The sequence below is a fragment of the Oxyura jamaicensis genome, assembly GCF_011077185.1.
Source record: "Oxyura jamaicensis isolate SHBP4307 breed ruddy duck chromosome 17 unlocalized genomic scaffold, BPBGC_Ojam_1.0 oxy17_random_OJ106479, whole genome shotgun sequence".
Classification (NCBI taxonomy): domain Eukaryota; kingdom Metazoa; phylum Chordata; class Aves; order Anseriformes; family Anatidae; genus Oxyura; species Oxyura jamaicensis.
This window is the reverse complement of record NW_023304476.1, coordinates 18,410-44,923: the sequence shown is the minus strand read 5'-3', so window position 1 is coordinate 44,923 and position 26,514 is coordinate 18,410. Positions and strand designations below refer to the sequence as shown.

At 49.1% G+C, this 26,514-nt stretch overlaps 2 protein-coding genes across 2 annotated transcripts; one reads left to right on the top strand and one right to left on the bottom strand.

Annotated features, from left to right (window-relative positions):
* Nucleotides 1-1,570: 1,570 nt before the first annotated feature.
* LOC118158021 (probable RNA-binding protein 18) lies at nucleotides 1,571-12,635 on the bottom strand. Its single transcript, XM_035312575.1, has 5 exons — nucleotides 12,460-12,635; nucleotides 8,083-8,209; nucleotides 6,767-6,853; nucleotides 4,852-4,937; nucleotides 1,571-3,539 (listed from the first exon to the last, which is right to left on the bottom strand). The coding sequence occupies exons 1-5, from the start codon at nucleotides 12,606-12,608 to the stop codon at nucleotides 3,380-3,382; spliced, it is 609 nt and encodes a 202-aa protein (XP_035168466.1). The 5' UTR covers nucleotides 12,609-12,635; the 3' UTR covers nucleotides 1,571-3,379.
* A 58-nt stretch (nucleotides 12,636-12,693) lies between these two features.
* On the top strand, nucleotides 12,694-25,769 carry LOC118158020 (ribosome-recycling factor, mitochondrial-like). Its single transcript, XM_035312574.1, has 7 exons — nucleotides 12,694-12,734; nucleotides 13,597-13,785; nucleotides 14,241-14,396; nucleotides 15,637-15,755; nucleotides 18,535-18,626; nucleotides 23,503-23,662; nucleotides 25,415-25,769. The coding sequence occupies exons 2-7, from the start codon at nucleotides 13,611-13,613 to the stop codon at nucleotides 25,490-25,492; spliced, it is 780 nt and encodes a 259-aa protein (XP_035168465.1). The 5' UTR covers nucleotides 12,694-12,734; nucleotides 13,597-13,610; the 3' UTR covers nucleotides 25,493-25,769.
* Nucleotides 25,770-26,514: the final 745 nt, after the last annotated feature.

Here is a 26,514-nt window from a genome sequence, read left to right as displayed (position 1 = left end):
GTCTCGCCGCCCGCCGCTGCCCGGGCTTCATTAGTAACCTGATAATTCCCCGGCAAAGCCCCAGCAGCGGTTCCACCATGAAGTAATTGGAGGACGGTAACGTGAGCTGATGGCGGCTGGGGATGGATCCTCGCCCTTATTGATTTTGACAGCTAAATTGTTAACCGAGAGGGAAAATCAGATGAAAGCCATTTCAGAATAAATACAAGACATTAGGTTTAAACATCGAGGCCGTAAGAAAGCCTAAGAAAACCCCAGGAAATGCAACCTGAGGCCTGCCCGTGGATCCTCCCCGCCGTCCTCAGCAGCACGACCCACGGGGCCGCCGCAGCGCGGGAGGGACGCGGGCAAGTGCCGAGCGCTGGGAAGGCCGCTGGGAACCCCTCAGCCCCACCGGGGGATGCAGTCAGCTCCTGCTGCTCCAGCAGGAACACGGAGGAGCTTTCACAGAGCAGTGAATGCTGCCTGCCCCCCCGAGCAGAGCCATACGGCTTCCGTCTGCAACCCAGGAGGACACAGGGCTGTAAGGCCCCAGCATGCCATCACACAGTAACACCAGGGCTGGCTGTGACCCCTAATTAAACTCCAAGCAATAAGAGCCCAGTGAAATCAGAATGGGCTCAGGCGCAGCCCAGCCCCTGGCTCACGTCCTGGCCCCGATGAGAGCAGGCAGGGGCTGGAGCCCGCGTTACAGAGCTGGGGGCACTGCAGTGCCCGGGGCAGGCAGAGCAGCCCAAGAGCCAGGTGCTCACACCAACCCTAGCCCCAGGCTCACCCCTCCCTGGGCTCCCCACCGCTACCGCAGGAGCACAGACAGGGCACCCAAATCAATGAGAAATTGAGCCAGGACCCTGAAACTTCAGGTGGCGCATCTCACATGTCCCCAGAGGTGAAAGCATAATGGGGGCTCAGGTCTGGGGTGTTGGGGGTCTCACGACTGTCATGAAAGATGAAATATTAAGGAAAAGCCCCCATTGTGGGCATGGTAAACATGTTCCTTGGAATCCTACCTGGCTGGCAATAGGGTACAGCCAGAGAAACCCCAACAGGACAGGACCACAGATGAAAGCCCCCAGACTTGTATGCAAGGGAGCGGCCACGGAGCTCTGCTCCTGCTCACCGCCTGCCTGTGACCCTCTATACTCAGAGCTTCAGAGCCAGCCATGTCCTCCGCCAAAGGCACAGCAGTGCCATGTCTCCTGTGTCTCCAGGTGCTTTGCAAGCCTAGCTCATGATGGTTGACAGGGCCCTGGCGCTGATGCTTGTGAGAAATGTTCTGAGCATTGGCCATGCTATCAGCGGCAGCTGCTGAGGGCCGTGGGGCCTTCAGGAGGCCGCGACATTCCTGGGCAGCACAAGCGCCCGACAGCCAGGGACCTGCAGTAAAGCTCCCCCAGGTCTGGGTCTGGCCGACAGACACACAAGGCACTTCTGTTACCGAGGGGGCAGTGGGAAAAAAAATGACTGCTGCTATTGTACGCGGAGTTGTACCAGCAGGCTGCGGCTGATGCCAAGCATTTACCACCCTCACGTCCTGCTTACCACCCTCACCGCCCTGGGAGAAGACAGACGTTTTGGACGTTTATTTAGAGTGGTAAGAATTTCAACAAGTCGAATTTAAATACAAATAAATATTAAAGCATGTTTCTGAAGAGAATGCTACCACATGCCTGACTTGAATTTAGATACTTTCTAAATTCTTATTAAAAACAAAAACTGTTGTTTGAAATAATGCTGATGCACATCCTGAGGAGTACAAGTGTTAGACCACGTAAGAACAAAACACAGGCTGTTCACAGAGGAATGTAAATGGGTGTTATTGACATTCACAGGGGTACAAACTCCAAATGACACTACTTTCTCTTTACTCAGGTACCCAAAGAAAATTTGAAAGCAAATATTTAACAGTACAAGACCTACTTTTAAACAATTCAAGCTTTTAATCTATCCATCATACACATGCACAGCTTCATTCTAGATGCTAAGTTCGGAAGCAGGAAGCGTGCTCAGCACTTGAAGGCAGGTGCACCGCTTTGGGAATACAAACCTTACTTTGCTATACAAGTGAGCAGCACCTGTGCACAGAAATGGTGGCTGTTTAAAAATCACTTTCTGCCTCGTTTGAGACTACTGTTCGCCAGCTTGGGGAAGCAACTCAAGAGTGACAGACAAGGTGAAGACTCACCACTGAAAGGACTTGAGAAAGTCAACATCAACAAAATCAGAACAGTATCTCCCACACCTGAAAACACAAGTTCTCCTACATCCCTCTTGCACACACGGTCACAGTACCACGTGCACAGAGGAGAAAACGCTGCCACAGTGGTCCTTCTTCAGATCTTTCAATTTTGCAGAGAACATTTAGGGAAAAGCATGAGCTGCAGACCAAATGATTTCAGTAAAACACCACCCATTAGACCTCTACATTAAACACCTTGCACAGGTATGCCTCAGCAGGCAGCAGAACCAATTTTGTCACAAACACTTGGGTCTCTTTAATTACACTGAGAGACAATCAACCTCCCTCACCAGCCAGTGGAAAGAACAGGAGTTGGACTGGTTGGTGGGCAAGCGCTGAGGTCATGTGCTTGACAGATGTCTCTGAGGCTGCAACGTTATTCTCACGCTGTCACATCTGGTTTATGAAGAGCTACCACTACAGGGGATTACTGAACGCAAACATCAGATATGCCACTGCTGCACTCTGAAGCTTATGGCACAGAACAAACCTCAGTGGTGTGTAAATACCCCAGCTCCAACACAGAGGCACATACCTACAGCCCAAATGACACTGCAAATACCCGTGCTGTGTCATGACTTATCTTAAAGTTAGCAAGTCAAAACGCAAAGTAAACTTGCTTTGGTGCATATAAAATATTGCATGCACAGTTACTAAAAGTGTTGTAAAGTCTATTTAAAATGAGTTTTATTAAGATGAAAAACTTTTCCATGGTAACTACAGAATGCTAATCAAAAACAAGTGCTTCCCCTCAATTTAAAACACGAATTGGAATACTTTTTGTTCAAAAAAAAATAATAAAATAATCAGTTAAATGGAGTATTTTGGATGTGCTTTACTCCATACACTGGTTGCTGTTTCTAATCTTGCTAATGAATGTGGGCTAACAAGAGGTTGTCTGGACGTTCACCAGAGGCTTTCAATGGAACCTACTTTTCTGAACAGCGTTCAGCTGTGAAGCTAGACTGGCAGTAAGGAGTATTCAGCAGACCACCTAAGGTGATACAAAGCCCTGTGCCATGTACAGTGGTGTTGTGCTCAGGTGGGAGTATCCTTCTCGCTCTAGAAGAGTACAGAAGCATTGGAGGATTCCAGATATACAAAGCAGTGTTTCTTGCTACCATCATCCATTCATAAGCATCATCTCCTAGATTTCCAGGCAGCTCTGGAATAAGGAGTAGTCCTTTTCTTATCTGGTGGTTTGAAGTAAGAATAAACAGGTGCTGCTGGATATTCGGCATCTGGATTTTCTGCCATCATTTTCAGCTTCGCTTCAATGGCCTTTATTTTTGCACTGACACTGGAAAGAGAGGGGAAAAAAAAGAGAAATTGAGCTTGATCTTAGCATGGAATCACACTACTGCAATCCAAAGTTTTGTTGACAGCTGAATACCCAATTGCACCAGGAGCAGCTGGGCAGACCCCACCACTGCCTCCACAAGTGTGAAATCAGGAAGCAGGAATCTACTGCCTAAGGCCCACGCTATTTCACTTGAATTCTCAGCATGGATTTGCTTAGGAAAGGCCCTCCATGACACAGCACAGCACCACGAAACAGCAGTCCTTGCACCTACTCAGCACTTTCTTGAGGATTCTGAGCTAGATGAGTACAGAACAGGGCTTCCTACTTCACACAAAATGAAGTCATCCGAGGAGCTCTGAGCATGTGCAGCAGAGTGCAGCTCAGACCAGGCTGCTGGAAGCAGCAGAGAAATGAAAGCCAGACTTCCTCCCAGCTACACGACCACTTGGGATGGGAAAACCCCAGACTCTAATTGGGTCAGGAAGAAACATTATTTCAACATTACCAGAGTTTATCCCAAAGGGAGAAGCTATCCTAGGTTACACCCCAAATTCCTAGGACTTTTGTTATCCACTGTCCTCTGCTGGGCACGGACTGAGGAATGTTCCCTTCTCCACGGCAGCTCCTTGCGGGATCCGTCCTCACTGAACAGCTCCTTTGTGTCACTGACGTAGCTAGCAATCTGCATGACTCCGTCCCTCTGCTCATTACTTTCCTAGCACGGTACTTCTGAATTTCAATCTCATTTTATCTGTAGGCAAATTAATTATCCCAAGTCTCGGTTCCTTGTAGGTTCCGCCGACAGAACACTGGGGGGTGGGGCTGGAAATCACACACACCTTTAACCAAGCTGTAAACCAAAAGCAGCCCTGGGGTTGGAGAATTTAACCACATCCCACAGACAAGACCTACTAACCCTAATGCTGGCAGCATTTTTTTTTTGTAATTTAATGGAGAAAGATTTTTAAAATTCTTTCACCATTATAAAGGAAATTCTTGTTCATAAGCATTTTACTTAATGAAATTAGTAGAGTACAAAACCTCTCACTGAAATTCATGTGAAGAAGTACAAAGCACGTTCTGGGCAAATGAGCTAAAGTATTGCATATTTCCAATTCCTCTCTCTACCACTTCTCCCTTAAGTGTCCTAGCAGTTTAATACATTAGAAAATGAACATCAAGTCTTAAGTAACTCATCTGGGACACTTCGCAGCATGCTGCCCATCTACAAACAGCTCTACTGTCACGTCACATTTTTAGTACAAAGATCATGACAATTTGGTCACCTCCCACCCACTCCATCTCCTACCTTAGGTTAGACTGGGGTGGCTCCGTGCTGGAAGATGGCTCCAGGCTGATTGGAAGAATCTTCTCATTTTTATTGTGATCATATCTCTGCAAACAGAAGACCAATATTCAAGTCAACTGCAATTACAAACAAAAGCATTTGCTTATGGATATGCTTTAAATCTGGATTAATATCACCTTGGGTTTTATGAATCTTTCATCTGAATGATTTTGGTGGCCAAACACTACAACGAACCCTAACCATGATGTTTGTTTAGTACCAACATGATGCGTACATACTGCACACTCATGTACATTGTACTGTGGGGTCCTTATGCCTCATCCTGTTTTATTACTTCCTGTTTCCACCTATATAAGGCAAAGTGAAGGTGTTAAATTTTAAGGTAATTACCACACTGCATCACTACACCCTTTATAGAGATGTTGTTCAGAGTGAGGAGATAACCCAAGCACCCAACTCCTCTGAATTGTGAAGTGCTGGAAGAAAAACGCATTCCAGATCAGCTGGGAACCACCTCCTTTCCGTATAAAGCAGCTTGTGAGTCTGTCTTCTCTGTGGGCAACGGGCCTCCTGAACTATTCACAGTGCTCCGCTTCCTTGTTGCGCTTGGCACAAATTCAGGTTTGTTTTTCAGCAGAGCTGCTCAAATTGACGGTGTCTGGTAAGCCTTGGCTGCTCATCTTAAAACTACTTAGCACAGCGCTGCTATTGCCTAAAATAAACACTTGTTGCAATAAGCTAAGGTTCTGTGTTGTTAAATCTTTCCAGTCGCAGATTAGAAAATGCCATGCAAACTGAACTGCTTGTTTATGTACGTTCTTTGCCATACCCTGGCCGGCTGAGCACTGAGCTACCCGCTGAAGTCCCAGCTGAGCGCCTGCCCGCTCCTCTGGCTGAAGCTCCTTTGTGGCCCGAACGCTGGTCAGGCACCCGGAGGTGCCTGTGGCTCCAGTGCCTACAGTACCTGTATGGAGACTGGATCTGCACACGTTTGGATGTGCTGACAAGAGCCTGGAGCCCTCCAAGCCAGTAATTAAAACAACACGGTCTCCTTTAACAAAGATACCTGCCCTTGTTTTTCATTTTCTTCTTCCCTTTTCCCTTCCCGAGACTCCAAAACAAATGCATTGGTATACTCAGTAAGAGAAAGGCTGGGAAGTCACCTATAGGACAATCAACGCATGTTAAAAGCAAACTGCCCACAGGTAAGTAGCAAAAAGCAGGTTCCCCTGCCTCCCCCCAACCATCTTTCTGCAAATAAAGTTAATCCAGCTATGCTGCGTTATCAAATACCAGTTAGCAAAAAACTGCAAGAGAAACAAGACTTCAGCGACATTAAAACAAGGATGTTCCAGAAGGCACTGCTTCAGTTAATACTAAAAACTTAATGTTTTATGCAATAGAGCAAGCAATAAAATGATATTTAGTTTAGAAGTGAACTACCTTGCTTTAGAAGTCAGAAGTAATTAGAGCTGCTGCCACATAAGTGCTTTCACAAGTGGAACAAAGTAACGGAGTGCCTAGTAATTGGGAATTTCCATGCATCTCCGATCCAAAACGGGAGCAAAACCACAAAGGGAAAGATACAGACTTTCAGCCAATCATTCCCTACGTTTGGGAAAAGTTGAAATGCAGACATTTACAGAGTAACCTGTTCACAGAGCTCTGATTAGAAGCTCCTTTACAAAGAACATCAGGTTAAACGGCCTATTCTCATTCATAGCTGATCCAGCACAGCTCAGGTGGAAGAGAGGAGTGGCAGATCGTTCATGCTATTTCCATGAGAATTATTTCCCAGAACAGGCTGAAATTATCTTGCCAGGGTAAGACAGCCTTGATAAGAATTGTTCCTTAATATTAAAGATTTTTGCCTTTGCAAACTAAACGTGGTTTTTATTTGCGGCAAGAGGCTTACCTTGACTTGTGCGTGTGCCCACCGCACCACCAGTTTCTTGGAAAGGGCCAGCTTCCCATTGAGGCACTGGATCGCCTTTTCTGCTTCCTGCACAGGACGCACAGGAAGACAGTTCAATAAACAAACCGAGTCCTCAGTCAAAACTGTCGCAGATGTAAAGACCCTTTTCTCTTTGTAAATCAGTCTTCTGTAAGTAAAGCTCTCTGACAGCAAAGAAAGTTTATCCCATTGTATCCCAATCCAGGAATATGTGGAAGCCTCCCACACCCATCTGAGTAACCAGACTTTTATAAACCAGCAGGGCAGACTCCTTCAGTTGTTGGGGGGAGGAAATGGGGAAGACGAACACAAGTGTTGAAAAGCTCAGCTGCAGAAGCTACTGGAACAGCGTGCTGAGGGAGGCTTGTGCCCCTGTAGGGGTTTCTCTCGAAAATGCCATGATTCATTACAGTGATTACACGTCTCATAAACACCTACCTATGCTTATCCCAGACCTTACTAGCACACACTGGGGACGTTAGCCACTTGGCCCTGATCTAGGTTAAGCAGTGAAACCTCACTTCTGGGACACTCCCATAAAACTTGATTCACGGCAGTTAAAAACGCGCGTTGCAATGCTGTTCCGCCTTGCTGTGAATAAGAGAAGCTCCAGCAGAGCTTCCAGAGCTCTGGCACCGCATCACGGCTCTTCTGACATCCTTAGGGAGGATTTCACAGCAAAAAGATGAGGGCACACAATCACTAGCTATCTCCAAAACCGCTGTTTTTTGTAACTTTTTAACCATTCTAGCAGAATTTTGACAAAATAACTATAGCTCTGGTGTTATAGCTCGCGTGACTTGAATTTTAGACTGCAAGAGTTAAACCCCCGAACGGGCATCCAGAGGCAGTTCCCTCCAGGACGCTGCAGATGTTTCATGTTGTGTATCTGGCAGCATCACACGAGGTGTCTGTATGTTCGTGAAGCCTGGGAGGACTTCTGAGCAGTTCTGGATTTCGAGTGGTCTGGCAGGCTGACCCAAGGCATGGATCACAGCACCAGCACTGCACACCTCCACCAGCTCGCTAGCAAGAGGAACCAAAGAACCGGCCCTCTGCAATCAGCACGAGAAAGCAGAGCTCTGGAAAAGATGGCACAGAAGAAAGGAAATCACTGCTGCTTCCAGGAGCAGTCAGAGCGAGGCTGTTGGGGACGATAGGTTTGTGTAGAGAAGGTATTTAATTTATCCCTTCCTGGTTTAGCTTTTTATTGACATAAAGGAGATGGGGAAAGAAGCCAGTCATTTAAGAGAAAATTCCACATAAAAGCAACATACCTGTTTGGTTTCAAAGTTCACAAAGCAGTAACCCCTCGGCTGCCCCTCCAGAGCGCCGGACTTGTGAAAGAGAAAATCAAACTGCTTCACTTTGCCAAACTTCTGGAGGAGTTTGAGGAGGTGGTACCTGAAGGGGAAAGGAGACATTTACCACACTTAGCAGTACTCGGAAAGCAAGGACACACGCAGGCACAGGTTTCACGCTCAGCCCCACCATCCATTCGTGCCGTGGTGCAGCAGTGCCCAGCCACCCGCCGGGGTGGGCGCTGCGTGCTGCAGCACCTCGGCCCCGCGCTGCCCTGTGCTCGGTGGCAGCTCCAAACCCGCGGCACGCAGCCTTCCTCCCGCAGTGCCAGCCGAGGAGCCCTGTTAATAGCTGCCTTTTGGGCAATTATGCAACGGCTCCCCAGAGGGCTGGGAGGGCTTTGCCTCTCGCCTAAAAACCACACCTACTTCCAGCCGTAAGGACCAACACGTTGGTATTTTAATACATTTGGAGAAGCCTGAGTACATCTGTCTGCTTAGCATCTAGTGCCACGAGCAGCCTCAAATCGGGAGCCTGTTTGTTGCAGAGGCCACATCTGAACCTGGAAGGTCCTTACAGCTTTTTCGGTTCCCTCGATCCAAGCTGAGCACCGCCGGCTGACCTACAAGGCCAAACTGCACCTGTTGGGGCAGTCACTGGCTGACCCCAAACCTGGAGACCACTAATTGTCTAAGGGCTTATGAAGGGCATCTTAGGACTCAGCTTCTCCCACCAATTAGCTGTACAGCATTAGCAGGCGTGTAACCCCAGCCCAATTTCCAGCTTCCCTGACAAGAGAACAGTCGCAGCTCCCAAACCCTTTGGGACAAATCCTGGTGCACGTAGGCAGGCACTGCCCAGAACAGTGCGTGTCCAGACACAGGGATCAGCAGTGCCCCAGGACAACCTAGTGCATCACGTAATTTTAGGGATAGTCCGAACGGGAAGGACAGACAATATTTTTCCTAATAAAGCCCGATAGGATGTCTGAAACGGGCTGTGGCCCTTTGTAAGCTTCAGGAGCCAAGCAAGAAAGTTCCAGGAACGTGAGTCATCTCCCAGCACGGGCACGGCGGACGTTCAGGATGTGCACTTTCAAAGAGGTGAAGGTACAGAAAGCGTTCAGGCCCGCAGTGCAGGAGGGCCAGGTTATCTTCCAGGGGAATAAACACATTGTAATTGATTAGGGGAAGCTTCCTACGTCCTTCAGAATACAGACGAAGCACCGAAGTGCTGGGGTCTTCCAAGAGGCTCACGAACACTCAGCCTTAGCAGGCAGGAGAGACAGAAAAACAAGAGCAGGAAGAGAAAGGAGCCGGTTACACATAAAGCATGCTTCACCACCGCACCTCAGGCAGTCACAGACGTACCAGTAAAAGCACCAGCTTTGGAGATGTGATATAAATCCCATGTGTTGAATCGCCAGAGCCTCCCAAAACATGTAAATGCCCCAGGTTTGTTTCTGTGAACATATTCCTACAAAAAGCGCTTGCAATTTCAGCCGTATGGAAATGAAGTCTTTACTACTGGGATGCTGATTCCCTTTCTGCAATTACAGTCACTGGAAGGGCAGCAAGGATTCTGTTCGGCAAGGAGGGAAACCCCTGCAGCTACCTGCCCAAAGGAGCACCTCGTGGTGGTGGCTGTCCCCCCGCGCACCTCTGCACTCAAACAGCACCATTTCTCTCTGCTTTCTTGGCAGCAAAGCAGAAGTCATTCCTTTAGAATACATTTTATTAGAAGAGCCTGGCAGCGACCTATGGAGTCTATTTAATTTACAAGCTTTAAATCTTAGATGATACCAACAAGGGTTTCAAACCACACACGCAATTTTTACCCCTGGAAGTCCTCAACGCTACAAGGAACCGCTCAGACCTCGACTTGTGTGCAAGCAGAAGTTTCAGGCTGTGCCCACAAGCCGGTGTTAACGCAGCGAGGCATTAACAGCAGTTTGACTCATCTCCAAGCGAAGACGACTCGAGTATTCAAGGGAGACCTGTCGTGGAAAACCCCAAGTGTAAAAAAAAAAGTGTGAACGCATCAGAAGCGTTATTATGGCAGCGACCCAGGCTACCCAGAGCCTCAGAGCCGCTCACACAGATGCGGCCCCGCGGAGCACCGCGGCCAGCCCCAGTTTCCACTTCCTCTCATCTGATGTGAACGCGAGACAAACCAGCAGCTCCCCCGTTTCCTTTTCCTCCAGCCTTCCTCCTGGCACCCCGAGTGCTATTCAAACACCGGCAAGGCTTCCTCTGAACAATGCCGTCCCAAGGATGCCGCGAAGGTACCGGGCCACATGCTAAACCGATTATTGCGAGGAATTCTGCCCCACTGGGAGCCAGGAGGAGTCTGCAACAACAACTCGTGCACACATTGTTTTCGAGGTGAGACTCATCAAGATGGGACCCCAGACAAGCGGCAGAGCAGCCGAGGAAGCTGGACACCCACGACTTCATTCCTGCAGGCAATCAGTGGTCATTCAAACGCTATCTGGTCTCCAGTAGCCTATGTGTAACTGCAGCACTGGAAACGCAGCATTTGGACACACAAAATACGAGTCTCTGAAGGCTTTGCAGACAAGAACTGGCAGGGGAGGCAGTTCCACTCCATTTGCCACATGGGACACGTAACACAAGTGCTGTTTCCACAGGCCAGGACCACCAGGCGGTGGCACAAAGCATCTCCTCCCCCCCAGGGGACAAATGTTGCACCAGAGGAGGCTCGCAGCGATGATGAGGGAACCCCACGGCTTCCTCACTCGGTGACACCAAACCCAGAACCTGACCACCTAGAAGAAGCCCCCCAGTAACCATTACCAGTAAGGAAGCCCACCAGAAGGCGTCCCAAACCCCGCCATGTAGGGAGCATCGGTGCTCGACCCCCTCCGAGCCTCCCATAGGAGCCACAGCTGCTCGGTACGCACAAAAACCTCCCGAAAGCCACCGGCTTGCAGGCTGTAATTTGCAGGCAGCCCTACATTTATAAATTCCTATTACCACAGCTTGTGCTCAAATGTGTACGTTACCTAATAACGCCCCAGTGCATGATTGCAGCTATAGGTTGCTCGCTAAGCGGAAGCCTTGGATTAATTCAAGCCTTTTTGAACTCATTTCTGCTCAAGAAAGTCACGACCAATTATTAGCCCGACTAACAACCCCATCAACTTTACTCCACCTTAAGGGAATCTAACACAGAAATTGCAGGGGGAACCCTCTAAAACCAGATAAAAGCGGCAAATGAAGCAAGAGCTGCTTGGCGTTCAGGTGCGTGTCTTCAGCCGCGCGATTAGTAGGCTCAACGGGGATGATTCAGGTGAGCAAGCACGGGCAGGGGTGTAAAGCCTCAGAATGAGAAAGCAAAGGTCAGGCCGATTTGTAAGAATTTGCAGAACTGACACAAACATTCTTATTTCCGTGCTGACAACGTGTTAAAAGGAACTTCCTCTCTTTTCTTCACAAGGAAACGGAGATCACGGTGCCGTTTTCAGAAGGGCAGAGCCATTTTTAAAGCCAAACCAGAAGCGAGGTGCGGGGTCTGGAGCCAGAACTGTAAGGGGCAACAAGCCCTGAGCAGCACGGGAGCGCTCCAGGTTTAGGACACGGCGAACGCCGTCCTGTGGCCGCGGTGCCACCCCGGGCAGACCTGTCCTGGCACTCAGCTGCCGAGCTCAGGGCGCTGCCGGGGGTGCGAGCAGCGGGCTGAGACCCGCACAACTCGTCCCACTCGTGGTTCAGAAGCGGGGCGTTTTGCCCTGGGAAGCTCCGAGGCGCCTGGCCTCGCTCCGCGGAGCGATGGAGGCCAGAAGGGTGTTTGATCACACGGCTAACGGCCAGGCAGGCAGCGAGGGGTGCGGCACACGCACAGCCCCTGCTCCAGCACTGCGCTCGCCGTGTCCCCGGGACGGAGCTCGGCCCGCGCGGTGGCAGCGGGACGGCCAGCGGCCGGGCACACCGCGGTCCGTGGGGTTCCACCGGGCCCGAGCCCGTCCCCGGCACAACGCCCAAGCGCGGCCTCGGCTCCGCTGCTCGGCGGGGGGACACGGGGAGGGCCCCGCTGCCACCTCCGGACCCCCCCGGGGCCGTGGCTCAGCGCAGCCCCGGGGCCCCCGCGGGAGGCTGGGAGGGGCTCGGCCGCTACAGGGGGGTACCGGGAGGGGGTTACCGGGGAATGGGGGGCACCGGGGGGTACCGGGAGGGGCACCGGGGGCGGTGCCGGAGGGAATGGGGTGGCCAGGAGGGAGAACGGGGACACCGGGGGGGCCCGGAGGTGGGTGGGGGTGGCACCGGGGGGTGGCACCGGGGGGTGGCACCGGGGGGTGCGGGGGTGGCAACGGCGCCGCTCGCGGCACTCACTCGGTGATCTTGGGGTCGAGGTTTCCGATCCAGAGGCGGTGCCCGTCCTGCAGGGCGCCCTCGCACAGGATGGACGCGTTCTCCAGCGGCAGCGCCTGGCGGCCCGGCTCCATGGCGGCGCGGGGCGGACCGGGACCGGCCCCCACCATCACCCCCCCCCCCCCCGCTCCGCCGCCGCCCCGGCCCCGCGCAGGCCTCGCCCCGCCCTCGGCGCCCGGCGGTGACGTTGCGGCGCGGGACCGTGACGTCAGCGCAGCGCGCGGGGCCCGGCGACGGTGAGCGGGGAGGTGGCGGCGGACGGAGCCCTCCCCCCCCCCCAACCCCCTCCCCGGGGCTCCCGGCACGGCCCTAACGGGGCGGGGGGGGGGGGCGAGGAGGGGAGGGGCGAGGGGAACGGGCCGGGAGGGGCGGGGGCAGTGGGAGGGGCGGGGCTACTCGAGGGGGCGGGGCCACGTGGGGCGTGGGCAGCAGGGGCGAGGTCGCGGAGGGGAGGGGCTACGGTGGTGTGCGTGGTTAAGGGGGGCGTGGTCGGGGGCGGGGCTTGTGGCAGTGGGCGCGGCTCGCTCCCGGCGGGTGGCGCGTGCTGGGCGGCCCGGCCCGGCACGGCTCGGCCCGGCACGGCTCGGCCCGGCACGGCTCAGCACTGCACACCCTGCTCAGCCCTGCCCTGCCCTGCCCTGCCGGGCTTCCGCCTGCTTCCCCTTCTGTGCTTTTGCAGCTCGGACCCCCGAGCCCCAGCCTGCCCTTGTGCTGCAGTGAACACCTCAGAGCTCCCAGCAGTAAACAGCTTGAACCAAATGCTTTAAAATAATAATGCCTTTCAGCCTCAGAGCTGGTAGGGTGGAAGCCAAAGTTTCCATAAGCACCGCGTCCTCTGGTGAGGGAGGTGTCCTCCTGCTGTGGCACCCCGGGCTTTAGGTGGCCGGGACAGCACCGTGTCCCTGGGCCTGAGCCGTACAGCTGCAGGGGCACCGAGGGTGGCCTGCGGTGCTCAGCTGCCACCACTGAACTGTCACCACTCAGCTGTCACCACCAAGCTGTCACCACCCACTGACACGCACAGCCAAGGCTTGAAGCCGTCTCTGCTCAGCGAGCTGAGCACCTCACCCACCTTTTCTCTTTCCAGGTGAGCTGAAGGCGAGCTGGAAACGATGGCCATGGCACTGAGATGCTTTCGGCACCTGCATTCCCTGCTGTATTGTTCCCCGTTGGCCATGATGCGGAGGCTGCCGCAGGCTCCTGTGGGCTGCCCAGCCCCACTGCTGGAGGGCTGCAGGCGGTGTGTCCGCCAGGTGCTGCTGACCCGGCAGCTGGCCACCAAAAAAGGTACAGGCAGCCGCTCTGCCCGGGTCTGCAACCCCCGGAGGTGTTGCCAGACACTGCTGAAAGCAGAAATTCTTACTCCTTTTGTCTCATGTACAAGTATCGATCCATCTTAGGCAGAACGCAGCCCTGGAGGAGCTAGTTTTCCCGAGTGCACTGCAGGGTACAGGAGTCTTTAGTCCTTCCTCAGGGAGAAGTGCTGCATGGAGCTGTCATGGGAGCAGCAAGTAGCCATTGGCACCGTGCAGGCTGTGGAGTTAGAGTTCGTACACACAGTGTGGCATTCAAAAATACCTCATCTCTGTGCTCAAGTGCTGGGCTATTTACCCATTTAAGAATATCAGCTTATCTTAGACTCAGCTCTGAATCTAACAGTGGTCGTAACATCTTCTTTCTACTTTCTAATACAACAACTAAGTGTTCTCAGAAACACAAATTATTTTTTGTGTAATCTGCAGCTAAAGGTAAAGGACAGACTCAAGCCAGAGTGAATATCAATGCTGCTGTAGTTGAAGATATTATCAATTTGGAGGAAACCAATGAAGAGATGCAGGCAGTGGTAGAAGCTCTGAAAGAAGATTTCAACAGAAATGTCAGCGTTAGAACCTCGCCAGGTTGGTAAATTTCTTGTACGATGCTCTACTGCTTGTAAGGAAGGATACCCGTCCTAGTAACAGAGAAGTCTTTTTTTCAAAATTGATTTTCTTTTTATTGAGTTATTCACTGGGCACCCGATTACTACAACCTTGACATCCCCAACTAAAGGCTCTCTTCACCCTGAGCTTGACCAGGAAGAATCTATTTTTGTTAATAGCTTCCTGGAAATAGCCTTTCTAAGTGGGAGATGTCAAAAGTGTCTAACTGAACTGTTTGCAGATGTGATGAAGAAGCAGGTTGTCAGCTAATGGTGCAGTAGGGCAGGAAAAATCCAATTGCCATTAAATTAGCCTTTTGGAAATTGCCATCAGGCTGGTGTCTGGCATATACAAACTTTTTTTTTCTTTTTTTTTTTTTTTTCCTATGAATCTTTGTGGTTACTGACCTTTACAAGCCTTATTCACTTATGAATTTTGTGTTTCAGGAAGAAACGTGAATATATTTGACTAAGCTACAGTTACTATAACACTCTGAACATATGTGTTTGTAAGTAGTATCAAGTTTCAGGGATAAAATTTAACATTAAACAATGACCAAATTTGAATAATTCACCACCCCTGCTCTGGCAGGGGCACTTCAGTTTTTAATGGAGTTGGAAAGTGTAGCTCAGTCTCTTAACTATTTATTTTAACCATAGGTATTTTTTTAATTGCACTGATAAAGTGCCTCTTGTCCCATGTGCCTTTTGGCCTGTTAACATTTTGCAGCAGAAACAAGAGAGCAGATTAAGAGTAGCTTAGGGAGAAACTGAATACTTTAAATTAGGCAGTGTATAGCACCTCCTCTTGGGACTTGGAAAAAATGAGGGGTTTACAGGAACGTTGCTAAGTTAAAGACAATCATTTTCTAGATCTTTGTAATAACATTTTAATGTTTAAATGTTAAGAATTAAAAAATATTTCCTTTTTATTCTTCACAATCTTTGTTTAGTTTTCCTATTCTAGTAACAAAAGCAAGTGAGTTTTGTTTTGATGTTTTTGTGCTCTACAGCAGTGTTAAAATAATTAACTTGCAAATACCGCAGAGAATGTGTAAATATAAACAGCACCTGAAGTCTGAAAAATATATAATTTCTTTATTAACATCTATATTTTGCAAAATAGAAGGAAACTGGGACATTCTGTTCATGTTTTTATTACGGCATCATCCTGAAGTGCTGTATCGTACTGAAATTCCTGTGTGCTTGGTTCTTTTGAGGGGCCCTTGATCACATAATTGTTGTGACGAAAGATGGGAAGTTTCCGCTGAACCAGCTTGGGCAAATCTCACTGAAGTCACCTCAGCTCATCATAGTCAACATGACCAATTTTCCAGAGGTAAGGACACGTTACTGAAGGCATGGCAAAGGGAGGTAATCACTGAGGGAACAAACGGGTTGATACCGAGCAAAGAAACAATTGGACAAAATCAATCAAATCAGGCGGGGTTGGAGAGCTCTGACACAAAACAGAAGCCGTATTTTGCTGCTGACTGCACTCTGTGCAGGGCGAGTGACTCTCCAGTACCATTTGGAGCAGAGCATCTCCTACGTTTGGCGGCACTGGGGTCAGAAAGGAGTGGTGTGCTGCACATCAGGCCGTGAGGGCCCTCAGGCTCATACCCAGAGCACACCACTGACTGGTCAGTTTGCTTTGGGGGTTAGGTTGCTGTCTGCTGTATCTGTAAGTTAGGGTGCTGCAGTGCTGGCAAGACACCTGCACACACCACGCTCTGCCAGGTCTCTGTGCTTCCCCTGCTTTTTCTGCACCCAGTAGTTGAGTGCACATGTCCTCCTTTGTTTGACCTGATGTCAAACAAAGGTGTGCACATGTGGGAGTGGTGCTGGATCTGCCCTGATGTTTTATGTCAGTGCAGCACCTTGAGGAGACACGGCTATGCGCCAATCCATAAGTGCAGTTGGAATAGCCTGTGCTTGTGCTGGGGCCACCATCAAACTCCTATAAATCTTGCTTACTGAGCACAGAGGCTCAGGGCACCCCTGGAAGCTCATGGAAGCAGCTGCTGGTGTTGCCTCTGAGCTGGGCCTGGGCTACCAGGAACAAGGCCTAACGCAAGCCCTGAGATACTTAGTGAGCTCCTCCATCAACAGCGCCTTCAGATCAGAACCCCTAAATTAGGGTTAGTTTCCCTTAGTCTTCTGCAGGAGGCTTAAACTTGTCCCCAAATTAGGCAGCAAGTACAAATCACACCTCAGGATCAGCATTAGTGGTCCCACACAGCGGGCTCCTACAGATCGACCTGCAGATGTGAGCGGCAGCGACCGCAAGGTTAGCTATTCATCCCACTCCGGGTCTGGAGGCTTGCCAAAGCTTATCTCTATTTATTTTGCAAAGGCTTTCCCCAGTTAATTAAGTCAGCAAAGTCTCAGAGGAGGTCAGCATAAGGCACTTGATGCCTAAGTGTTTCTTAAAGTGTATCCAGCAGGTATAATGACTTTGAAGACTGAAGGCGAGTGCATCAGCGAGTGCACTGAGGTCCCTCAGAGTGCCAGAGCTGAGAGTGCTGGAACCCGTGCCATAATGCAGCTTCTGTCCAGGCAGGAGATCAAGATACCAATATCATCATGTATAGCATTGCCTACATTTGCTTTCTAAGCCAAAGGACCATTTTTCATTTGAACTGGAGCTGTAACTATTTCTCTCAATGTAATATTTTATACCACCACTGCTGTTCCATGGATGGGCTGAACTGCTTAATAACATTACACTCACTTTCATGAGATGTCATTATTTATAGAATATAGCCAATACTTCATAGCATTGAAAAGCAAATAAAAATCCCTGAAGATTCTGGAAAAGAAAATAATTATAGGAGAGGACTTACAGAGCCAAATCCTGTTTGCCCAAGAGTTACAAAAAAAAAAACAAGATCATGTCTTTTAACTATGGCTATTTTATGTGCTGCAATAGGATGGGGACAATATTTTTATGATTTTATCTCCTCTAGAATGTATGTTAAACAATACAACTTCTAGCAAGCAGTCTCTTCCTACAGAACATGCACTGTGCATAGAATAACATGTTACAGTCCTAACATGCTGAAATCATCTTTGTTATGTTTTCTCTGCACTGTTTGTGTTTTAGAGTGTGACCATTGTGTTTTACAGAACACTGGCACAGCATTAATTTCATTCAGTGACATCACGCATTGCAGAGCTAAATGAATATGCAGAGCTTTAGTTTGTGCCTCGGTTGATAGAAATTGAACTTCATAAACACAGTCTACTGCAGCAGCCTGGAGCTAAAGTTAACAATGGGAAAGAGTATCAGAAATAGCAATGCTCCTTGTAGGAAATGCCACACTAGTGCCAAAGGAATAGACTAGTTCAGTCTTGTTATTGTCAATGTCAAAGAACGAAACAAACTGGCAGAGCACTGTGGGAGTTCCCAGCAAAACTGTGATTTAACCATAATGTTTGATGCTGTGTGAAAGTTCACCAGCACTCTAAAATGGGGAAGGAAGCATTTTAATCACTTTGTAGTTCCCAAGCAAACCTGCACACCTCACCTTTTAAGCAGAGCAGTGTCAGTCAGCAGTGATGGAGTTTTGAAAACTTAATCCTAAGTAATAAGCTGTAAAATAAACATAGAGCTGGGCACAGGCTCCGTTCTCAGCCAACTGCTACCGATGTAATGTGGTTAGGTTGTAGTGCTGAAGTGGTTAAGTTAGTTAACTTTTCTAAATTGGCACTGTGTGATTTCTAGTGAAAAACATTCAACTGGAATTTTTAAATGCTCAGAATCTTTCATCTCCTTTGCCACAGTCAGGCTATGCCTAGGGAATTTATTGCGGTTTCACTCTGCATTGCCTCAAACCATTCAAATAGTTTCAAAGAAGCAAAACAGTTTTCTTTTGTTGTTGCTTCCCTTCCCCTCTCCCCCCTTTGTGCCCTTCCTACCCCGATACCGAGCGCAGCCACAGTTTCCCATTCAGTTTGATCAAAGCTCTCCGCACCAATGTAACTTCCTGATCTTACTGGTAACAGAAGTAAATGTTTCCATGTTCCGTGGAGATGGATTGCCAACTATTGACAGAGTTCTGGCATATGGGAATGATTATTTCCTAATTCTCTTTACCTTTTGATCTGTTTTACAGAGCACAGCTGCAGCTATGAAGGCTATAAGGGAGAGCAGAATGAACCTGAACCCGGAAGTGGATGGGACGCTAATTCGGGTGCCGATTCCGAAGTAAGTGCCCACGGCTGCTCAAGTTCACCCAAACGTAAAGTAACACAGAGAGTTACAGGAAGGGCCCTTCAGAGGTTAAGCTCACCCATGCCGTATTCCTGGAACCAGAGTGGCCCTTGCACCTGTGGGTGCTCAGACCCTGCAGTGACAGAGCCCTCAAAATGCCCTGGTCAGACACAGAGGCACGAAGCCCCGCTGTGTGATCTGCCACCCCGGGGTTATGTGGCCCTGGGGTGCCGTGAACAGCTCCCACAAAGGGATGGCTGCACACGCAAACCCTGCACACATGCGCTGCGTTTTAGGAGCAGGTAAAACGTTTTAGGAGCTAAGTAAAGATGGACCGAGTCTTTCTCGTGCCTTAGATCTACTTTAGAAATTCTCTGATCAAAATGCTAGATAAAATTCAAGAGAAGTCTAATTGCAGCTTTCTGTTGCTGTCGGTGAAAGGGAATGACATTATCATTCTATTTGCTGATTTTCTTTTTCCCCTGTGCTCTCTGCCCTTCCCCCATTCCTCAGGAGAGGAGGAGGGCACCATTATCTTCATAATTGCTGAGGCTCCCGGGTTGCTGCGCAGTGGTTTGATTGTTAATGGGCACTTGGGTCATCCTTGAATATGGATTGCAGGGGAGGAAACTCCAAAACTACAAATCTTGATCTTTAAAAAAAATACTGTTTTTCAAACAAATATGTACGTTCTGTCACTTTCTTTTGTGGTGTCATGGATCAAAACCAGGTCTTCTTTCCCCAGGAAAGGTCTAACATTCTCCCTTGTTCCTCTGGTGCACAAGGGTTGCTGCTCTTGGTCCCTTTCTTCCTGGACAGTCAGCAGCCCAGGGAGTCCTAAGTTAAACTGATTTTCAGTTTGGAAAACTTGCCTTGCTGGTCTGCCCTCGTGGGTTCCTCTAGTTCCATTTGCTGACCCATTCTATTGGCACAACTAAATCTGTCAGAGTTTCATCCACCTATCAAAAAGACAAGCAGACGGTTTCAGTCTTTAAAACCTTCTAATGCAAATGGAAGAAAAATAAGCAAGTTCTGCCAGAGACTACTCTTTAATATCTCTAAATTGATTTTTTCTACTCTGAATTGCCTTTTTTCTATTTTTTCCAAAATATTTAATTTTCTCAACTCTCTAAAAATATTTGCAAAGAATATGCAACAGATGGAGGCAGTGAAATCACCAGAATTATGGCAGGTGCGCAAAACAGGCAAACAATGAAGAGACAGTGTTTCTGCAAAAAGGATTCTTTCATGAGGGGAAGCACGTTAAAAGTAAATCAAACATGAACGATCTTCACCTGTTACTAAAGACACTTCTTAATCAGACTTACAGGTGGAGACCCATGCATTATATTTTGCCTCGTATGTGCAGCTACACATCAGGGCTTGAGATTGTTTCAACTGAGCATTTAAAAATGAAATTTACTTTTCAGTATTTATTCCATTAGATAAGTTTCTGCATTACAGTTTAAACGTACACTAGTTTTAAAAATACACTGTTTTGTTGGTGTTTATTTCTGCTTCCTGCTAGGATCTCCTCTACTCCCTAAGGTATTAGCCTGTTTGTGTTGCTAGCACTGCATAGGCAATATTTATTTGTATAAAAATTATTCTCTGAGGGTTTAAAAAAATATAAAAAAAAAACACAGCCATGGGAACATTTGTATTGGTCGATCTCGTGGCCGAATTTGACCTGACCTTGTGTCTTTTATGGTATTGCCTCATTTTTAGATTCATCTTTTTTGGACCCATTGTGTTACACTGGATATTGTTTGTAAATTAGTAATATTTTTACACATGCTTTACTGAAAGCCGGATGACTCATTTGAAAGTTTAATGACTCATTGTGAGCTTTTATTTTCCTTTGCCCTTTAAGAAATATGCAAAGATACCTACTATGGGGAGAAAGGACTTGAGAAATTTCATTTGAAGAAAACAAAGCTGTTTGAGCTGCGTTGCTCCAGATCGCTCATCATAATAAGTCTCTTTCATGCTTTTTGTTGAATAATATATTTTGCACCCTGTGTTTATCTGCAATTATGCATGCAGAGTATCTAGTTAAGCCTACTTTCCTTGAACTGATCCCTCTCATTCACAGGAAATTCCTAGCATTTGAGATACAGAAATTATTCTTACCCGCATAAATGCCTTATGTTGGAGATGAGATGTGGCCTGCATTGTTTTCACTGTGGGTGTGCTCATGCCATATGCTGGGAAAGGAGCATCCAAGTGCTGCAGTGCTTAAACCACTGGTTGCTGACTGAGGCAGAAACAGAGGAGACGTTACCCGTGGCGTAGGGCGCGTTTCTGAACGCACTGGTGTGCGGTCACCAGGCTATGTCGTGATCCTGGCAGGGCAGGATCGTCCCTGGAAACCCGCAGGGTCTGAGTCCTTCCACTTTACCTGTGGTGGTGGCACTGATCCAGCAGCTGCCCCTGGATGGGAACCTTGTGTTTGCACCCCGCTTCTGGCACCCCTTGCCCAGGTTTGCTTCATGCTTTTTGGGGATTAAAGAGGAAGCAGCTGCAACAGTTACTAGACAGCTTAAGAGTCCCAGATCTGGGTACAGGAATAAACAACTGTCCTTAAAAACCATGGGCCTGGCTCATGTTGATGGATTCCTTAACCAGAAACAGCATCTGACTGAAAAAGTGTCCGTTTCTGGCATCGGTGGTAGCATTGCTGAGAATTTACATACGGTCTGGTTGGAACGTAAAACCCGCTGAGAAACTCCACGGCACTGCGCAGTGATAAAAAGAAATTGGTGTTAATAAAGACAGACAAGGAGGCACGAAAGCTGTGACCCTGTGCCAAGAAGCATAGGAAATCTGGCAGCCCTGCATAAACAAAAACATTTCCTTAAAGGCTCGGCAGCCCCAAGCAGGCGAGTGATACCCTCAGCACAATTCGCACAAGCCGAAGCGAGCGGGGAGGTGAAAAGCAAAGGGCAAACTTGGCCTCCCCCGGCTGAGGCAGTCCTCACGGACCAGCTCACCCCACCGCCCAGCAGGAGAGCAGAGGTTTCCAGCTCCCTCCTCCCGGTTTTGCAGCCATGGATTTTTTTTTTTCCCTCCCTGCCCCCTCAGAAAGCTGCCTGAGAACCTGACCTCACCCAGACCTCTGTTTATGAGCTGGCTTTGCATGTGCCGCAGGACCTCTGGCTGGGGATTTTGAGCAAGAGAAGCCCTAAAGGCATCGGCGTTGGGATGCACAGGAAACCGCAAGTAACCCCGCTCGCTTCTAATTAGGCCTTAGAGTCCCGGCCCCAGCCTGGGCTGCCCAGAAGCCCCTCGCCATCTGCACTCTGGTCGCCCCCCTCGGCAGCAAGGACAGGGCCACACTGCTGTCCCCAGGGTGTCCCCTGGGTTCGAGGGGGCACCGCAGTGCCACAGCTGGGTTTCAGCTCCACATCTGTCAGCCTTTCCAGGGATACCAAGTCCCTGTAGTGGCTGATCAGTTCAGGAAAGCTTATTCCCTCCTGTACCTCAAAGTAAAAACAGCCGGCGGTGCTGAGCAGCGGTCGGAGCCCCTGCAAACATCTGCTGCAGGACGGTGCCAAAGCCAGCGCGAAGCGCAGGGCTGCAGCAAGCTCCGAGAGGCGCAGGCCGATGCACGCTGACAGCCTCCCCGTAAGCAATACCCGCGAGGGGGCAGAGCTGGTGCTGCTCTGGGAGCCCTCGCCCCACATTTCCTGACTTCTCTGCAGGAAGAGTCTTGGCCTCAGTGTTTTGGTGACCCAGGCTGTTGCAGCCAATTTCTAAATATTCACGTGAAATGTTTATTTTGCAATATCTTCCGCGAGCAGACGGGAGCTCTCTGCCTAGCAAGTCTCAGTGAGAGCGCTGTATTTATTCTCAAGGTGATGTGGAAACTGCACTAGCCATGAAAATAGTTACAATATTATTGTTAAGCACTAACGGCTGATGGTAACAGTGATCAGCTGTAGGTGCTGGAACATTACTGGAGCTAAGATGACACGTCAGCTGGTCCCACATTGTGTTCAGGCTCCCTCATCACCTTCGGTTTTCAGTTTGGGATGGAAAGTTGAAAGTTTTCTTGTGGCAGCACAGAGTGACTGGCGCTGTCAGGGGAGAGCTGGAGATCTGTGCCACGTCACCTGTGGCTGTACGAGCTGCTCATGTCAGAGCCATTTCTGGTGTCACCTCCTTGTCAGACAGGGTGTTACATGTGGTCTCGGTGGAGATGCCTGGTCATGAGGAGCTGGAACGAGGTCAAGTGACACACAAGCTCTATAGGCTCCAGATACATGATTCAGCCTCTTCCAGTTGCAGGGAGACTGCTCTGAGTTTCAGGAATGGACGGAGGTTTCCTCACAGCTTTGCAGGGAAATTACACTTCTCAGCTCTGTGTCTCAGGTCTGGAGCTGGATTTTCCCTCTTCCCCGCAGATGCTTTGGCAGGAGAAAAAAGAAATTAAACATTTCAGCATGACTTTCAGGCACTGCAGCGACAACCATTAAATAAGTGAGATTCAGTCCAAGTCCCTCAGCTTAGAGCTGCGCTGGGAACTTTCTGTTCTAGGCTCAAGACTCTCTGTGCCGAGATGTGTTGCCATGGCAGATGTACAGAGGTAGCTGAGCTGGCTCAGGGTGACCAGAGCAGGATAAAAGCACACCCTGGGCAGTGCCGTTGCAACTTGAGGCCTCGCACAGAGCCAGCACCATCGTAAACCTGTGCAGCGCCGTGTGGCAGACCTCTCGCAGCCCATCAGCCCCAGAGACAGGGGAACTGTCTGAGAGACACCACAGCAGAGATGGCCACTGGATTTACCCAGAGTCCAGTCTGCAAGTCGCAGGAAATAAATCTGGCTGTGCTACACGTGACACTTTTCTCTTTCCTTCTTTGTTGATAGGGTCACCAGAGAGCACAGGGAGAGCCTGGCCAAGCTTGCCAAACAGTCCACCAACAAATCCAAAGACGCCTTGAGAAAGGTGCGAAGCAGAAGCATGAACCAGGTAAAGAAGTTCAAGAGCAAAGTGTCTGAAGATACCATCTGGCTGCTAGAAAAGCAGGTAATTTTTTCCTTCTAGCGTATCATGTTTCACAGCTCAGTAGTGTGAACACACAGTGAGCATTTATGCCAGAGCTTGCTGACAAACCTCCAGCACTGAGAACCTGGCTGGAAAAGAAGTGACCCTGGGTTGAATTTTTGGAGTAGGCAACAGCTGTTGTATTTGCTTTTTCTCTGTGAGATTTCAGGCTTCAATCTCAAAGCCAAATTTATGGTATGAACCATAAGCTGAAACAGGAAAAAACATTTTCCCCGAAAGCTTTTGTAGTCCAAGGGATTGTTACACAAACCAGCTGATCTTGGGGAGCAAAGCTACCCAAAGTTTCACCACCACTTACGCAGTGCCTGGACATCAGAAAACAGCTGGCATTAATGAGGATTGCTCCAGTTTGTTGTTAATGAAAAGGCTAGCAAGATTCTCTGTTAGGAGTTTTTTGGCTCTGATTCAGGAAAATACTTAAGCACACGCCTAATTCCCTAAGAGCAGATGTCACTAAAGTCAATTACTTGGGCAAAAACTCAGGCACAAGCATAAGTGTTATGCTGAATTGATGCCTCTGAAGGCAGGCCATTACTTTTTAGCTGTTTGTTTATTAACAGCTAAAGTTAGATACGTTGCAAATGCTTCAGAACTGTTCTCTGTGCGCTCACAAAAATAAACACTGATACACAGAGCGTTTGTGCAAGCAGGAAAAATGGCCATGCTATTGTAACTGAATCCTGTTGGGAAGCAGTTGTCCCACAGCACACAGATGGTTCTCTGCATTTACAGAGGTAGCATCTCAAGTCTAATTTTCACTTGTACCCAAATTTTTCAGCATGAGGAAAGGTCATGTACTGATATGCCATGGAATTGAGTGCATCTTAATTAGTCCTATAAAAGTAGTACACAAAACCCCCAGAGGCTCCAACCTTTCCCTGCACATGCACCCTTCACTCACTCAAATACATGCATGCCCATTTTGGAACTGTTTGCCTTGTCCATCCGACGTTATCATGATCAACATACAGGGCTTTAGCAATAGCTTTTTACTTCCTTTTACAAGGAATTTCTTACAAAAGGAAAAGAAATTTACAGTTTACAAGAATTTTCTTTTTTACAAGAAATAAACAGACTTGTTACTTGATGCGTGAATTCTTAGTGTGCTAAGGCTGTGCTCCTGCTGTGACCTGGTCTGTTCTAATAATAGAAGGTTGTAGAGATAAGCCCTCTCTGCTCTGGTGCTGACACCAGCTGGTCTCTGACTCTGCCTTTCCCTGAAGTAAATAAGGACTTGACCAAGTAACTTGTGAAGCGCAGCCAAGATTTTTGCCAGGAGGCTTGGAAATGAGAGCAAGGATTGCAGCAAGCATAAGTTAGATACAGGGCATTTGCATGTGCAGACATCTTTGAGTGCTGAGGGGGTCCAACTGAAACAGCAGAGCACTGGTAGGGAAGTCCCCCAGATCCCTCACCACACTGTACGCCAGCATCCAGGTCTCTACCAGCACTAAGTAGGAGCTGCACAGTCCATGTTGATCTTCTCTTTCCAGAGCCTTTGACTGATCCTGGTTATCGCTGTGCAGATGTAACACTGGCAAAGACTCACCCAGGACAGCTGTGAGCTCTAGGAAGAGCCAGTTATTGCCCAAGCACTATTTTGGATTTTACGAGGGCTTTAGGCTTTCTTTCAGGAAATAGTCTGGTCGTTCCTTTCCTTTAAACTGTGACATTACCTAGTACGTGACTCGGACTTGTTCTGTGTTGCCACAGATCCAGCAAATGGCAGACAATGCTGCAGCAGAGATGGACAAGCTGCTGGCAGCAAAGACCAAGGAGCTGCTTGGATAAATGTCATCCGTATGGACATGCTCTCCCCCCCACAAGCAAGAACGGACTGCCACTACCCCACTGGCCATCTCTGCCTGGAGTCAGGCAGCCTCAGGTGACAGACACTGATGGGTCTCCCAGACCTCCAGAGCAGATCTGGGCTTTGGGATTCCCTGGCCACTGGGATTCCTGAACCTGGATTGTGCTGGAGGGAAGGGGGAAGCTCTCCTTGCTGTTCTTCATTCAGGCATGAACTGAATTGGGTGAAGTAAGATTGAAAATAAAATAACACTGAGGAGGACTGGAGGTTGTTGGAAGGATTTCCACAGCAGAAGCTGAGACCCAGGAGGTAAGATTGCCCTCTTCTTCAGGCATCAATTCATCAGGAGTAGGTGAAGCTCACACCAGACACATCACCTTGCTGGCCCATTTCCTGCACACCCCATCTAGGCTGGTGGAAGCAAGCACCACATGCAGGAGGAACTTGACGCTCTCCTGTTGTGACCCTCATCATCTATTCTTGCTTAAAATAATGCAAGAGTGAGACACGGCAAACAGCTCTGGGACAGTCAGTTCCCAGTGTGTCTGTCCCCTTCAGTTCACCCCTCTCCAGAGGGGCAGCTGGGCTAGCACAGCTACCTGCAGCCTGGCCACCAGCTGCTCCAGGAGAGTGCGTGGCAGCTCAGCACCACCTGCTGCAGACCAGCCAGCAGGAACTGGCTTTGCAGTTTCCTAGGCTTCATAGATAGAGAATTGAAATTATTACCGTGAACATGGCTGTTTGTGCCAGGACTGAGACAACCAAAAGACAGCACAGGAGTCTGCAAAGCCATCATCTGCCTGCATGCACTGCTTGTACCACGTTCCAGTGGGTAGAGGAGGGAGAATTGTAACATGGTCCTGAGCACATACCCTTAGTCACCAGCAGGTACTTTCCAACAGCAGCAAGCAGCCTCAGGCAACAGAAAGACAGAGGGAAGGTGGTGGCCAGCACCACAGCCCCACTCCCAAAGCATTTGGGTTCAAAGAGCACCAAGCCTCTG